This window comes from Pipra filicauda, unplaced genomic scaffold, assembly GCF_003945595.2.
Source record: "Pipra filicauda isolate LSUMZ 115617 unplaced genomic scaffold, ASM394559v2 scaffold164_size1636381_pilon, whole genome shotgun sequence".
NCBI classification, from domain to species: Eukaryota; Metazoa; Chordata; class Aves; order Passeriformes; family Pipridae; genus Pipra; species Pipra filicauda.
The window spans coordinates 1,486,199-1,502,655 of record NW_024104151.1 but is presented as its reverse complement, the minus strand read 5'-3'; the positions used below and the strand labels follow the sequence as shown (position 1 = coordinate 1,502,655).

General features: G+C 42.7%; 1 protein-coding gene across 1 annotated transcript in view; it reads right to left on the bottom strand.

The window, feature by feature from the left end:
* LOC113998038 (neuronal growth regulator 1) overlaps positions 1-2,144 on the bottom strand; it is a gene marked incomplete at its 5' end in the record, with an annotated part of 92,309 nt that extends 90,165 nt beyond the window's left edge. The window contains one exon of the mRNA XM_027740363.2: positions 2,015-2,144. Within this exon, the coding sequence (XP_027596164.1) occupies positions 2,015-2,144 (130 nt within the window). The remainder of the gene's footprint in view (positions 1-2,014) is intronic.
* Positions 2,145-16,457: the final 14,313 nt, after the last annotated feature.

Here is a 16,457-nt window from a genome sequence, read left to right as displayed (position 1 = left end):
ACTAAAAGAGGAGAGATTTAGATTAGAGATTGGGAATAATTTCTTGGCTGTGAGGGTGGTGATGCCCTGGCACAGGTTGCCCAGAGAAGCTGTGGCTGCCCCATCCCTGGAAGTGTCCAAGGCCAGGTTGGACAGGGCTTGGAGCAACGTGGGATAGTGGAAGGTGTCCCTGCCCATGGCAGGGGGTGGGACTGGATGAGCTTTAAGGTCTCTTTCAACCCCAACCAGTCTGAGATTCTGGGATTCTATTCATATCCACTTCCAAGAAGCAGTGAGAAGGCAGAGTGAAGCAAGAATTTGACACCTAAAGGGAAAACAAAGAGAGGCTATACCTGCCTGCCCTTAGACTTTAAGTGGTGGGAACAGCTCCTGTGGGAATACCTCCTGTGTACCCACAGTTTGCTGTGCTGGGCACTTGGCAGGAGCACCCTGAGCACCCCCATTGTCTCTCCCCGTTCCACAAGATCTTCCAAGAGTGTTTGCCTCAAATTCCATTTTCAGTTCTCACTGTGGTAATGGATGAGCACACCTTTCGTCATTCGCAGCCCTTTGGTCAAGATACAGAGCCAGGGGCTCACTGGAAGCCCTTCTGATTACCTGCATTAATTTTCACGGAGTCATTAAGGTTGAAAAACCCTGTAAGCTCATCGAGTCCAACCATCGCCCCAGCACTGCCAAGGCCACCACTCACCCATGTCCCCAGGTACCAGATTTTCATTTTGCCTGAATTCAAGAGGAGGAGACTGCCTATTCCTCAGCCTCTCCTGCAGCCTGAGTGCACTAATTCTCCTTTTCTGCTTTATCCCTCTCCAGGAACATTATAAGAGCTCCTTTCTGCAGCCACTCAATGCTTTAAGCTATTACTCTAAAGTATCACCATGGCTTCTAATAAAATTTTATTTGACATTTAGTTAAAATCCATTTTCTGCTACAACTGAATTTTTCCTCGAGTCCCTTGATGGACACTCCAAGCCAAATTCATTGTCATTGTCTTAAAGGTCAAAAGTGACCTTTTTTTTCCAGATCTTGCTTTGTAAAGCAAACTGTTCCTCAGGATTATGAGAGGCTGTGACAGTCCATGAAAGCCTCCTTCCCTGCAATTACACGGATTTTATAAAAGTTGTGGGAGCAAAGAAAGCCTTTCATTGCAAAATCAATCATGACTGTAGAGTCCCTGTAAAAGAACCAGGGCAATGCCAATCCAGCCAGCTGGGAGCAGGGAGCAGCTCCTTCCAGAAACACCAAATCCATCCTAATTTCCAGAGACAGGGAGTGGGGATTTCCCCCCAGACCCTGATTTGCTCCCAGGGAGCAGCTTTGGTGGCTCTACACCAAGCCAACAGTGGAGAGATGCCTACAACATTAGCCAGAACTTTTCTTTAAATATGTTATGAGGAATCAAAAGTATAAATGGAAATATCAGATAGAAGTGATACCTTTAGTTGCCATTTTGTTTGCAATTTTTCCTAAATATCATTTACTTCATTCATTAAAACCATTCCAATAAGCTGTGCTGCATCAAGGAATAATCGTTCAATGGTATAGAATCCTAGAATATCCTGAATTGGAAGGGACCCATGAGGATCACTGAGTCCAGCTTCAGGCTCTGCACAGGACACCCCAAAAATCCCACCCTGCATCTGTAGTTACAGTAAAATAAATGACAGTAAACTAAATCTATTACATGATGTGTTCATATGTTTAACTTTCATTCCCATTTCTAGAGAGTGCTGTGTGTTCCTGATTATGTCCTTGCTTGGATTTTAATTGGAATTGTGTGGTCCATGTCTGCAGCCTGTTAAAACATACTTATTCATATTTAAGAGGCCCTTATGTCTTCATTTGTGTGTTACAGTAGTATCCCAGTTTTCCCTGATCTCACCCAAAATCTGAAGAAGATTCTTTTCTAAAGGTCCCATTAGACAAGCACTTTTTAAGGCAAAAATGCTGCCACTCGTCCCACTTGTGACTCCCCAAAACACTAACCCCCTTGGGGTGGCAACTCCACACTCACCAGACGGGGAGATGTGCCTCCAGGAGATGGAAGGCTCCGGCTTCCCTGTGGCCAGACACACCAGGGTCACGTTACTGCCTTCGTTCACAGTGATGTCACTGGAGATGCGGAATATCTTGGGAGACACTGGAATGAAACAAGGAGAAAGGGATCATGGAAAACTGCTGACTCAGTACAATCCCAGCAGAGCACAGAGAGCTAGCTGGGAGAGCTGGGATACCTGGATTTGCTGGGAGAGCCGGGATAGCTGGATAACCTTTGGGATAAAATTACAGGCAGGTGTTGAAATGCAACTGTGCAAACCCTCAGCGAGGTGTGAACACAACTATTTTCATCAGGTTTGCAGAGCTCAGCCTTGGATTCTAAATGCTGCAACTGAGAAAGTAGCACTTCCCTCTGTTTTGTGCAAAGCAGGGGTTGCTCTCGATTTCCCAGGAAAGATGGATGCTCTTGTTGAAAGGCTGTGCTTGCTCGTGACAGTGTGTAAAGAAGAGAAAATGAAATTGTTCTTGTACTTTTAAAAATCAAGATGCCTGTTACATCCTGCCTGTGTGTACTTGGAGAGTTGTATCTTCTCCTGCAGAAGACTAAAATACATTTATTTCTGTTGCCTCATATTGCTTTGAGGCCCCCAGCAGCACCAGGGCTAAGAAAAAAATAAGCTGGATTTTTTTTTCTTTGATTTCATCAGCAGAATTCTTCACTAACCCCATTTTCTGTACTATTTATACACCTGGGCATCAGAGAACAGAGTTCCATGTGGATGGAAAGTGATGGAAAGCATTAAATGGCCTGTCCTTAAGGGAATGCTTTACTTGTAATGTTACAAAGGGAGAAAGGGAACTTGGGGTCCCAGCAATAAAAGCAAGAATTCTGGCTTTCGGTGTGAATCTCTCTAAAGAAAAAACCCTCTCCAGACTTTCCTGAAGCCAAGAAGGTCTGATGCAGGAGAAATGTGCAGGCTTTTGTTTGGGTTTGAGGTTGATCCTCCGGAATTTTACAGTCTTTCTAAAGGAAGACTGGACCCATGACATGGTTGAAGGTGAAGAGTTTTCCAGACTTACAGAGTGCAGATTAAGTGATTTTCTCTTAAGTATGTTCTTTGTTCATTTCCTAATTGACTGGGCTCCTCTTTAATCTTGGTTTTACAGCAAGGAAATGAAATAAAACCTAGTAGTGTCATTACAATGACACTGAGCAGGTCACATCATTCATTCATTCATTTCCAAAACAGAATTAGAAAAGAAATGAATAAGAGATGTACATCAATTAAAATAACATATAAATAAACACAAACATGTAGTCCTGCTGTATAATGTAATTCTGTAAATTACATAAATGACACAATATGATCTGGTACTCGTGGAGAACTGTTGATGTTATTATTATCAATGACTTCCCAGGAAGATTTTCTTTCCCATGATAGAAATTGGCTTCCACAGTATTTCTGGAACCTCACAGTGTGAGACAAATCAGGATTTCTGGTATATCAGTATGCTGCTAATTTTTCTGCTATTTACTGACTGATAGGGATCATTACATCCAGATCACTCAAATCTGTGGAATTTAGTAATTATGACTTAAATATATATGCATGAACACAATGGAATGTTAATATTTATTAAGAATTAAGAAACGTTTATTTTGCATACGTATTTCTTCTGATACCTCTAAAGACTCTGATCTGTGAGCAGATTTAGCATTTCATATCTGCTCTGCCAAGCCTCGAGTGCAGATTAAACCCATCACAGAGCTCCTCTACATTTCAACAACTACAGCCTTCCACCCATCTCACGTGGCAGCTGAGAAGGTCAGAAAAAAATTAAATATAGCAGCGAATAAACATTTATTCAGTAAATGGATTAACGAGAAGTAGAAGAAATGAGATAATAAACAAGGATGAAAAAGGAATTAAACTCCCAAGTAAATTTTGTGCAGGGGTTCAACATGAAAAGTACTTTGCAGTAATCTGACTTCTCTTTTTAATGTTTTTAAATGAGAACCTTTCCATTTCAGACAAGGTGTGTAACCAAAGGCCTGGGAAGCTACCGTGAGAGGGAAGGCTGAGAGCTGGGGTCATTCAGCCATGAGAAAAGAAGGTTTAAGAGAGACCTTGTCACAGTATTTCCAGGGTAGCTGAGGAGAACATGGAGACTCCCTTCTTACAGGAGTCATATGGAAAAGGTGAGAGGTAACAAGAACACAAGAGGAAAACATGTCACAGTAGAAACCATCAGCCACAGAATCATTAAGGTGGGAAAAGCCCTCCAGGATCATCACGTCCAATCTTCGACCAAATACCCCCATGCCCACTGAGCCACATAAGCCCCTTCCAACCTGGCCTTGGACGCTTCCAGGGATGGGGCAGCCACAGCTTCTCTAATCTGTGCCAAGGTCTCAGCACCTCCCCCAGTAACAACTACAGGAAGCTGAACATAAAGGCAACATGGGCAGTGTGTCCTCAGTGAAAGGTGGTGGAGACACCACAGTCCTCCTCCCACCACACACTGCCCACCCCTAGGTGCTGTGCACTAAGAACTCGTGACCATCTCCAGATCTCTGAAGAGCTTCTCCAGATCATCTTTGAATACATGATTTTTTCCACGTACACACAGGTTCTGTAATATTTTCTGTGCATCTGCCTTTTCAAATTTCAAAACCAAATCTCATTTAAATATATCTAAATATAGCTGTGAAAATGCAAAATATGTTGTTGGCGGGGCTTTTTTGAGATGTTTATCAGCGATGTGACTCATCAGGTCTCGACCTTGGCTAACAATCTCCAGCAATTCATCCCACAGACAGATGGAGCAGGTCCCTGCTCAGTCCCCATTTGCTCCTGGGTGTGGCAGCGAAGGGGGCATGGGACAGACATGCTGGTACAAGAAGTGGTTCCTCTGAAGTGGCCAAGGTAGTCAGGGCCAGTGGTACAGCCCTAAAAGTCTTCTCACCCCGTGGCAATGGACAGCCTGTCCACAGCACACAGGAAAGCTGCCTTTCCCAGGGTGAGATCATCACCTGCATCTCTGACCCACCCTGCTGTAATGACACATCAGGGACCTTCATGGCCTGAGCCCTCTGCTGTAAAGACTGAAAAAATCAGATGAAGCATTGATTTCTCTCTGCAGACACAATAATGCATAATTTTGCTTTCCTAATATGCAGATTGATTTCATTAACTTGTGGAATATCTCAAAATCACTGACATGACACAGGAAATAGAATCTTTTTCTTCTTTTTATGGCTTGGACATAATAATTAGTTTTTATGACAAATACATAGAAAAATTAGAATGTGCTTATGAGGGTTATTAAAAGCAGGTTTGAACTCCATTTGCCACTAATTGAGAATCTCTATGACTCCTCAGTTTGCAATCACCGCATCCCCCGGTCTCTGGGAAACCTTCCTGTTACAAATAAGCCTGTTTTCCTGAAATTTTCATGAATTTTAGTGCTGCACTTGCGTGAAGATTTCTTGTAAGAAACCCCTAAATTCCAGTTCTTTCCTTCTCCTATTCTTCACATTTTAGTCAGGACAACGAAGCAACTTGTGGCTGAATAACTAGACACAGCCAGAACACTCAAATCATAGAATTATGGAATCATTAAGGTTGGAAAAGACCTCTAAGATCATCAACTCCAACCATCAATATGGGAGGGGAGGAAGAGAAAAACAGGACAGTTAATCAAAGGAAAGATTTAAAGAAAAAACTCAACCCAAACCAGGTTGAAATGTGGTTATTAGGAATAGTTACTATACCTGAATCATTTGGGAATGAGAAGAGGGTGAAGCATTGACAGCTACAGAGTCTGCAAGGGGCCACAGGACCATCTGCAGAGCTCATCAAGAACCATCTCCAAGCCCCACCGAGGTGTGAACACTGCCAAACACAGCACCCGAGGTGTGTTCATCCCCCAAAACAGATGTCACTTATTTCCAGGAGATTTCACTGGCTGCTGTCCCACACAGCAGTGAGAGCTGCTAATCCAGTCCCCCACTAATGAGCCAGGGAGGTGTGGGCAGCTCCACCACCTGCTCCTGACCCCAGCCCAGCTGCAAATCCAGTCCTAGTCTTGCTTCCATGTGGTTTGGGAGAAGATACCATCCAGCTAGTGCTTTATGTAGGGCATGCCAAATCTTGCTGACCCCAAACTAAAAATGGCAGGATTGCAGAGCCCCCTTAAAGCCTGGACTCTGCAGGAATTGCCATCAGTGCAGAGGTTGGTGAACCAAAGTCACAGTGCAGAAAGCAAATTCATAAGTTGTCATAAATCAGCTGCTTTGAATGCTCCCAGGAATAAGGAACTGTTTGAAAACAGTCTTAATTCTGTTAAGGTTTTAAAATTATTTATATAATAGCATCATATAATCATGGAATAGTTTGTGTTGGAATGGACACTAATGCCCATCCAGTCCCACCCCCTGCCATGGGCAGGGACACCTTCCACTAGACCAAGTTGCTCCAAGCCCCGTCCAACCTGGCCTTGGACTCTCCCAGGGATGGGGCAGCCACAGCTTCTCTGGGCAACCTGTGCCAGGGCCTCACCACCCTCACCTAACAAAATCATTTGTGTAGTTGAACATATCACACTACTGATCATAAAAAAGATAACTGTGCTTTTTAGAGCAGTAAAATAATTTATCAATTTTTTATTTAAAAAATGCTTCATTTTTATACTTTTCATAGTATTTTTTTGTTTCGTAATCAGATGCACTGAATATTTACTGAGTTGTAAAATACCCTCAAATCACACATGATTTTTAGCGTATAGTTAATACAGGTTTTAAATCAGGGGAGCAAATAAAATAAAGCAGAACCACCAGCCTGTGCAAATGGGGCACAAATCTTCATTTACGTGACAATCAGTCTCCAACTGGGAAAACCAAGAATCTTTTGTATTTTGCATTTTCCTGATTAGTTCCTTGGCACAGTTTGATTGAGGAGCATTGCCTAAAGGTCCCACCCCCTCCTTATTAAACATACTTTGTCAGCTTTGGCAAAGTGGGGCTGAAAAAATAAATTATGGGTGGGCTGGGAAGATAAATGGTTGGGCCTTGAGTCTTCATTTATTTCCAATTCCTGTCAACACTAAAGCCTGACAAAAACCTCATAAAAGCAGCACTCACATAAGGTTTTGATTAATCTCTTCCTCTTCCCTCTTTTATATGAGTAGCAGTATAACCATAATCCGTATAAATTAAAGTAATATCATTTATGTTTTCAGTAGAACTTTATTTTCACCTGTTATCTGTGATCAGGGATCAGTTTATTTTAGACCAACTTGAGTATTAAATTCTAGAAAAAAGACCCACATTGCCACAGGAATGTGATAATGCAGAATTGGAATTAAAAATTGAATTAAAAATGTGTAAGCAAGTATTTTACCTGTTGGAACTATTGAATTTGTATCACCAGTGTCCTAAAGTCACAGGAGAGGAAGGTTTCCTGCAAGTGGACACTGGCTGGATAAAGGTCCACGCACCTGGAATCCCTTCTGAAAGATTTTTCCTAAGTCATTTGCCATTCCTAAATCAATCCTAAATCATCTAACCTTCCTAAATAATTATCATTCCTAAATCTTCCTTAATCAATCTTCCTAAATCTTCTTAAATCACTGTCATTCCTGAATCCATGCTAAATTCTGAAGGACATCAAAACCAACCTAAAGTGAGCCTTGAATATGGGAATTGAATAAAAAGTTTCTTTATACTTGAGACAATCAGAATCCCTGAGAATGACTTTCCACTTAAGGGAAAAAGATGGAAAGCCTTAAAAAACAATATTGCTTGATTTTTAGTTCACTGAGGCTGTTCTGATTTGCAGCTCCATCTTTGCAAATCAATTAACAGACATGGCAATTTTATTTTCTACATTTCTTCTGCCTTCCAAAGCATCAGGGAGCTGCTGAGAACAAACCCACCATGAGACTAAGAATTCAGCTTTGCTATTCCTGTGTTTCCTCAGTGATAAATTGAGTACAGTAATGAAAAAATGCAGGAGAGTGATGAAAGTGCTGCAGAGAGAGCAAGGGCTCGTCCTTCCCCTTCCCCCTGCATTTACCAAGTGAACAGTAGGAGGCACAGAAAACAAGGAGAATCTATGGCATCAGAAACTGAGCAGTGATTGCGTGCAGAGAGTCTATTGCTGCCTGACAAAATAACTGGGGGTAAGAGATGCAGATCTTTGGAATTTCTTGGGGAAAGGTAAATGTCCTCCTAAAGAATTTTGAGCATCCCAGGGAATACTGAGCAGAAGCCTTCACTCGGAGCCTCCTCCTGCCCTGAGGAGCAGGAGCTGGTAGGTACGTGAAGCTTTGGGCTCCATCCTCCTCCCTCCCAACATAACTTTGGGCTTTAGGTCAACCACAAAACCCCATCCTGCTCTTGGACCTGAGGGATGAGCCTTGTTTGGGCTGGGGGAGATGAGCAGAGGTACCAACTCCATCCCCCAGTGCTACAGGAGCAGCAGCTCCCTCCTCATTCCTCTTCTCCCAAGGACTGGTGGAATGGCACAGCCCATGCAAGGCTGATTTTGGCTAACTACATTTTCCAGTAACACGACCACATTTGTGCTTTTTAACCCCATTTTCAGCTGTACTCAGCATGCTTGGGATAAGTCAGTGCTTTTTGTGTTAACTGTCTAATTATTCTTTTTAACATTTTAAAGCACCACTGAATTTGGTTAAAATGAAAAACAAACGCGCTTTTTCAAGGCCAGGTTGGACAGGGCTTGGAGCAACCTGGTCTAGTAGGTGTCCCTGCCCATGGCAGAGAGTGGAACTGGATGGGCTTTAAGGTCCCTTCCAACCCAAACCATTCTGGGATTCTGTGAAAACACATAATTTACAGAAAAGCCCCTTCCCGACTCCTGATAATAATAGCACTGTAATGGGATGATGGGATGTAGTGTCTTTTTGGTACGAAAAACTGAAGTAAGAGGAAATGAGAAGAAAATGTTTCTATAAACCATAAATTCCTCAAAGCCATCATGTCCCCAGGTGTGCCCCCATGCAGGTGGGAATGGGACACTTCCCAGCTTCAGAGAGAATTCCTCATCCAGAACAGAGATTATCAGGATATGGATAGAAAAAGAATGATTCTATTTGGAAATTATTCCTGTGCAACTGGGAGTGAGATCTGTGGGCTCTCAGACATTTCATGAGCCACTTTCAGTGAGCAGAGCTCTGCAATCAATCTGCTGCTAATGGTTTAATCATGGAAATGGAGACAAAAAGTTATAATGGGCAAAAATACTAAAGAGCAATAACCTGCTGGCTAAACCCAAAGCTGTCCCAGCTGGGCTCTGATTGCTGGCTGAGCACGAGGCCTGAGCCCAGACAAGCTCTGCTTTAGTCATATTGTTCAACTAATTAACACACACTGATAGGGAAGGGCTCAGAAAAGTCAGGGATTCTTTTCTGTGTATCTGTCAGATCATTAAATATCTGATTTATTTAACTATTTCCTAGGCCCTGGCACAGGTTGTCCAGAGAAGCTTTGGCTGCCCCATCTCTGGAAGTGTCCAGGGCCAGGCTGGACGGGGCTTGGAGCAACCTGGTCTCTTGGAAGGTGTCCCTGCCAACAGAAGGGGGTGGGACAAGATGGACTTTAAGGTCCCTTTCAACCCAAACCATTCCATGATTCTGTGACTCTACGGAATTATATCAAATTTCATTGTGATTCTACAAGGGATTCTTCTCTGTCTCAGATCCCAACACCCCCAGCCCTCAGTCTGACACTGGAGACTTGTGTCATGGATATGAACTGCTTCTGTGCAAGAGCTAAATATAAACTGAAGAGGGATTCTGGGAAGCATTAGCTCAGATAATCAATGCCAAAGTCTTACATGCAGCAGCAGGGATATTGTTTGATTAATGAAGTCATTCTAATTCATTAAATTTATAAATATAAAAAATACACAGAGGTTATTCTTGAAAAATCCTTTCCAGTTTAGTGAATTTAAACATTTAGTATATCCCCAACTGCAATATAATGTGGTTTTAACGGTATGTTGTTATAGAAAATAGGTACTCCCAAAAAGATGAATTATTAAGAATATGAAAATAGCCAAAGGTTAAAATAATAAAATATTTTATATAATTTAAAAAAAAATTCTCCCCTGCATTAATTTTTATGCCAGCAGAGCGATTGCTAAGAAAAGACAAGAAGAAAAGAGTTTATACAGGGTAAGAAAGGAGCACCTGGGTGGAACAGGATAAACATTTTTCAGTTAAAACACAGCCTGAATAAATCTGCATAAACCAGTCAGAACATCTCAAAACCCTCGTGGTCCCCAGGAAATGTCTGCAGATCTCGGTGATTAGGCAGACACAGACTGGAAGAGGACAATAATATCCAAGCAAAACTGTATAAATAACCTTGCAGACAAATCTCTTCCATCTGTGATGCACCAGCAAACACCCCCACCTTCCCCAGTCTGCCAGAAATATCCCAAACTCCTTCTTTCTTCCTGTGCCATCAGCCCTAGGCTACACTGTCCCTGTTCCTCCAGAAGGTGTCAATAAGCTGCTGGTTATTATACAAGGACACACAGATATTATTCCTTCAAACCCCACTCTTCCTTTTTCCAGACCACAAGTTCAATCCTACAAGGTTTGATTTAAAACCAGCAGAGAGAAAACCATTGTTTGCTCCAGCCAGAGAAGCAATATAATGTAATAATTCAAAGTAAACTTTATTTCCCTTTCTATATCCTTCCAAGAGCCCACCCAGGGTGTGGATACTGCTGAAGGGGCTGGGTACAGTTAGAATAATAAAATCACAGAATCATGGAAAATCTTGATCTGGGAGGGACCCACAAGGATCATGAGTCCAACTCCTGGCCCTGCACAGGACACCCTAACGATCCCACACTATGCCTGAGAGCATTGTTCAAATACTTCTTGAGCTCTGGCAGCCTTTGGGCTGTGACCACTGCCCTGGAGAGCCTGCTCAGTGCCCATCCACCCTCTGGGTGAGGAACCTTTTCCTAAGATCCAACCTAAACCTCCCATGACACAGCTCCAGCTGTTCCCTCGGGTCATGTCCTTGCTCACAGGGAGCAGAGATCAGAGCTGCCCCTCAGGAGAAGGTTGTACACACATATATGTGTGGACACTTTTTCAAGACAAATTCAAACTTAGGTGGCCAAGGGCTTTTCACTGCAGTATTTATGCAACTCAGAAGTACCAAGAAAAAAATCTAGACAAGAAAATTAGAGGTAAAACCTCATCACTGGTTCTTCCAGGTAAAATGAGAATATTAAAGGGTTTTGACAGATAAACACTGATATTCCTGTTGCTACTCTTGCTGTCACAGGAACTAAATAAAAGATCTGTAATGATTCGCAGTGCTTTCTTGTAACTCTGCATTTTTCCTTTTGGAGAATTCTACAGGTTCAATCTCTCTCCAGTGAGGATGAATGACAGATTTATATCGTATTCCCAATATAGTTATTAAAATCATTTCCCTTGACAGTTCTCTGGCTGCATCACTCCCCCTTCTCTGTATCCCAACCATATGTCTCTGCTTATTTTGCATTTTAAGTATCTTGCTTTGATCTGAAAAACAATTCCTCATCCTTTACTCCTCAGGACATGTCTGGTCCCACCTGTTACAACCTGAACACCAATCCCAGGCCTGGAGCACCCCTGCCATGGAGCTAGGTTGGGAGAGCTGGGAATGTTCAGCCTGGAGAAGAGAAGGCTCCAGAGAAACCTTAGAATCCCTTCCAGTACCTGAAGGGACTCTAAGAGCTGGAGATGGACTTGGGACAAGGCCCTGGAGGGACAGGATAAGGGGGAATGGCTTCCCACTGCCAGAGGGCAGGGTTAGATATTGGGATATTGGGAAGGAATTGTTCCCTGGGAGGGTGGGGAGGCCCTGGCACAGGTTGCCCAGAGAAGCTGTGGCTCCCCCATCCCTGGAAGTGTCCAGGGCCAGGTTGGACAGGGCTTGGAGCAACCCAGTCTAATGGAAGGTGTCCCTGCCCATGGCATGGGGTGGAACTGAATGGACTTTAAGGCCCATTCCAACTCAAACCAGTCTGGGATTTTATGACTGTGTGGCTCAATTGTATCCACAACTACCTCCTTGGACCTCATCATGTTCCCTGTCCCTTCATTCACCCTTCCCTCCACACCGGAGAACCCCCAGGGAAAGGACTCTCCCCATGACTCCTGGGTCCCTGATGTGATTTCCACACTGTAGCAGTTGTTTTACTTGTGAGAATTCCCTGTCTACAGGAATGAAATGTTCCACCTTCTTGTTTGGCAGGACAAGAGAGGGTAGTAAGTACAAACTATTTCCAAACCAGACATTGCATTTCCAGATGCCAGCTGTCTTTTTCCTGCAGGATTTGTTCTGGTGTCCTGGATTTAATCCCTGGCCACTCTACCTCTCCTGAAGTGCTGCTGTCTGGGTAGTTTTCACTCATTTGTGTATTTGATTTCTCCCTGAGACTCCTGTCTTGTTCTGTCCTTATTGAATTTCATCTTATTGATTCCAGAGCACTTCTGAAATCCATCATTCGGAGTTCGAAGCCTGTTGTCACAAGCACTCGCATTTTGATGTCACTGGCAAATTATACAGATGTATTCTCTAGTTTATCACTTCATTCATCTATTGAAATCCCTCTGAAATCCTTCTGGAATCACGACAGACCCATCCAACACGTTCTTCTCTATGGACAGTGAATCACTGACAGTCATTCCCTCAGTAATATTTTGAACAAGCTATGGACCCACCTGACAGCAATTTGGTCTGGGCTGTCTGTCCTTGATTCTTGGAAAAGAGATCCGGGACTGAAGTGTGAGCATCAGTCTAATATCCTCTTGTTATCCCATCATATACTATTTTACTGAGGAAAATGGTTCTCTAGTTACGCTGAACACAAATACATACTGAGCAAATTTCAAATGAATTGACTCAATCCAAAGGCTCATTCCCCGAATTAAGTCAGTTGGTAGGAATTTATTCAGTATTTATTCAGTATTTATTTTTGTTCTCACTACGTAGCCCAGAAATTAGTAATGATTATCTAACATTTAAACTTGGAATTGCTTTCCACATTATTAATTTCTTCTCTCGAGCTCCTGCAGAACTGCCCCCATCGCCCGGAAATGTGATTTAATCTTCATGAGGTTCCAATGACATGAGAAGCGTTTGTATTAATGGGGATTAATGGGGTTATTAATATTCATATTTTACAGACAGTTAACATCAAATTAAAATCAAACTTCTACCTGCCCAACAGTTTTAGATACCTGAGCAGAGACAGTGCAACATCTTCTGCCAGAATCCAGTTCTACCCTTTGCTGCATCACCCCCCAACCAGGAGATTTCTCGGGGGAAAAACGCAGAGGCTTTTTAGCTTCTTCAGCCTGAGACACTGCCGGGATCACTCTGTGCCTTTTCATTAACAGAAACAGCACTTTGAACAGAGCATTGTCCTAATAATGGGATTTCTAACGTGTTAAAGCCCTCCAGTGATGCCTCAAGCACAGTCTCCGGGACAGTGAGTGTCTGAGCACTGACTGAGCACCAGTTCCCTCTTAGGGCACTTCATTTGACTAAGAAAGGTCCAAGAGAAAATTTTACCATAATTTCAGCCTTGGAATCACAGCAATAGATTCAATTTGTGCTCTTGCTGTTACAGTGACAGATACACCCTGTTACAAGGCACGATTCCCACCCGGAATGGCTCTGTGGCTCTGCTCACAGAAATCAATGGAAATGAGAAATGGACACGGGTTCTATGCGCTTGTCCCTGTAAATTACACTGATTATTAAAGACTCCCATAACAAGGAATAAATCAAATCTGTGCTGCTGCGCATAAGGATCACACCCAGTCAGAGCAGGCACTTGCTGCAGTGCAATAGGCTGGAGCTGAGCACTCACACCCTGTTTAATTGGCATTTAAACGCCCAGCTAATGACTCTGCTTTGATACTGCAGAGCATCCCTTGCCATCTGAGGGGAGAATTACAGCACTGGCTCCTCTGTGCTGGGTAACAATATTTGTAACAACGGGCCTCACCGTCATAAATAAATAACCAGCTCTCAGTGCAAACAAGCATCTGCATTAATATAGAGGACTTGAAGTTAAAAAAGACTGAGCATGTTCTGTTGGTGCAGCCAGTGATGAGGGCAGGGATTCCCTTTGGGACAAGCAGAATGGCAGAAGCATCAGTAGACATGGTGAAATTCCATGGCTGTCCTTTGTTACCCTATTTGGTCTGTAATTCCATCAAGACATCAGTGTGTTTCCACAAGGAGAGAGCCAAAAAATAGCCCTGAGAGCCATTTGGGATGGGAATACTGATCAGCTGCATCACACATCTCCATAGAAATCCCAGAGTCATGGAATCTCACCCTGGTTTGGGTTGAGAGGGACCTTAAAGCCCATCTCATTTCACTCCTTGTCATGGGCAGGGACACCTTCCACTATCCCACGTTGCTTCAAGGCCCATCCAACCTGGCTTTGGACACTTCCAGGGACGGGGCAGCCACAGCTTCTCTGGGCAACCTGTGCCAGGGCCTCACCACCCTCACAGGGAATTCATGTCACGTCACATTATTCACAAAAGATCCCCCTAAACTATAAAGCCAATCAAAATACCTCTATGAAGAAACTAATATCTTGCAGCACATAAATAATCCTTTCCACAAGATCTCATGGAGTCTAAGATGCCTATTGCTGGTTGTTTCTTGTCATAAAGTGACAGCTCTTTTACATAAATTATTGGAAACTTTGAACAAGAAAGGACTTCTTGTCCCTGACAGACTCTGTATCTGCTCTAAGCAGAGTTCTGAAGGAAATAATTCCCCACAGCTCATGAACTCTGGGCTGGGATTGAAAGGAGCCTGGAAAACGAAGCACTAAAGCCCAGTGTGTTCCTGGGCTTGCTCCGGGAGTGTTCAAATACAGGTGAAATGCAGCATGTGCAGGGCACAGACCTCCTGGGGCACCTCCATCGCTGTTAGAGATGGAAATTAAACAAGGAGAGTGGGATGAGAGGAACTGAACAGATGCATTTCAGGGAGATGATCAGAAACAGGGCAACTCCTCCAGCAAAGAGGCCAAACTCCCATCGAGCACAAAGAAGAGGCCTTTGATACCTGCACACCTGGAAACACCTTGAGAAGAATGGTCCCAGAAATTCTGGTACAAAATTAAAGAATTTTGCATCTGTTTGCTAGAAACCAGAGAGGAGTCCAAAGGCAGAGCCATCATTTAATGGGAAGTCTATATTTCAGTGGTGCAGAAGTGTCTGTGCAGAGAATGCTGTGATTAAAGAGAGGTTGTCGTCTGAGGGGAGATGCAGGAGGAGACTCAGGGCAAAGACTTTGAAATTCCCAAACCTGGGGCGTGGAACGCTACACTGAGAGATTGCTGTTATCACACAGAGAGATTTGGGAATATTTATGGGCAAAATATTTCAGCATGTTAACTACATCCAATTCACTGTGAAAACACAACAATGTCTTTGCTTTGAAGTGTTTCTAACAGAAGGGGTTTTTTTTATTAAACAACCCTTTTATTGTGTAATGGAACGGTTGTGTTAATTATAATTTCTTTTGCCAAGGATCTATTTTACATAACAAAGCCAATCTGCCAACTATTAAGGAAATTTTCCTATTTTCTCCTAAAGATGATAGAAAGGGAAATAATATCATATTTTAAATGCAAAGTGGGAATGATTAAAATTTCAGTCTAAATAAAATAAGAACATTTCTGAATCCTAAAGACAACAAAACGAGTAATCCACTGGGGTCAATCGAATAACTCTCTCACAATTCTGTACTTGAGCCTTCAGTATTATAAAGCTGTATAAGTAAGCAGAAATTCAGCTATTTATTTTATCTGGAATGTCTTCAGCTCCTTTGGCCTTGAGGCAGCTCTGAAATCATAGGCTTAGGAAGGTGCTGGTTTTATCCAGCTCCTGAAGTGCCTTTTTATCCATTCAAATCTGGGCACTCACATTCAAGTTCACGTCTCTCTTGTGAGATTTTTATTTAATCTTTTCCTTATAAATGAACATATTCACCCGAAGGGATAAATGTTCAAAACACCACATGGGAAAAAAAATTTAAAATAAAGAATGTCAAAAACTGCTGTAAAAGAACAGATTTTGTGTGTACATCTCCTTGAGCACAGCATTCCAAATTTACCCATGGGGCTGTGCTGTTCTGTTTGCAAAAATTCCTGAGCTTTTACCAGAATAGCTGGGATAAAAGACCTGTGATAAGTAGGTATAATAGAAGTTAGACTCATATTATAGGATTGCATAAGAATCAGTGCTATAAGGTTTCATTTTGCTGTAGTTTTCTCATATGGAGCTAAAGATCTTGTACCATTTATTATCCTTGTTACTGCTTCACAAGTTATAATATGCCAGAACTACAGCCCTGGTAGTTTCAGTCACAGTGTTTTCATTGTGTG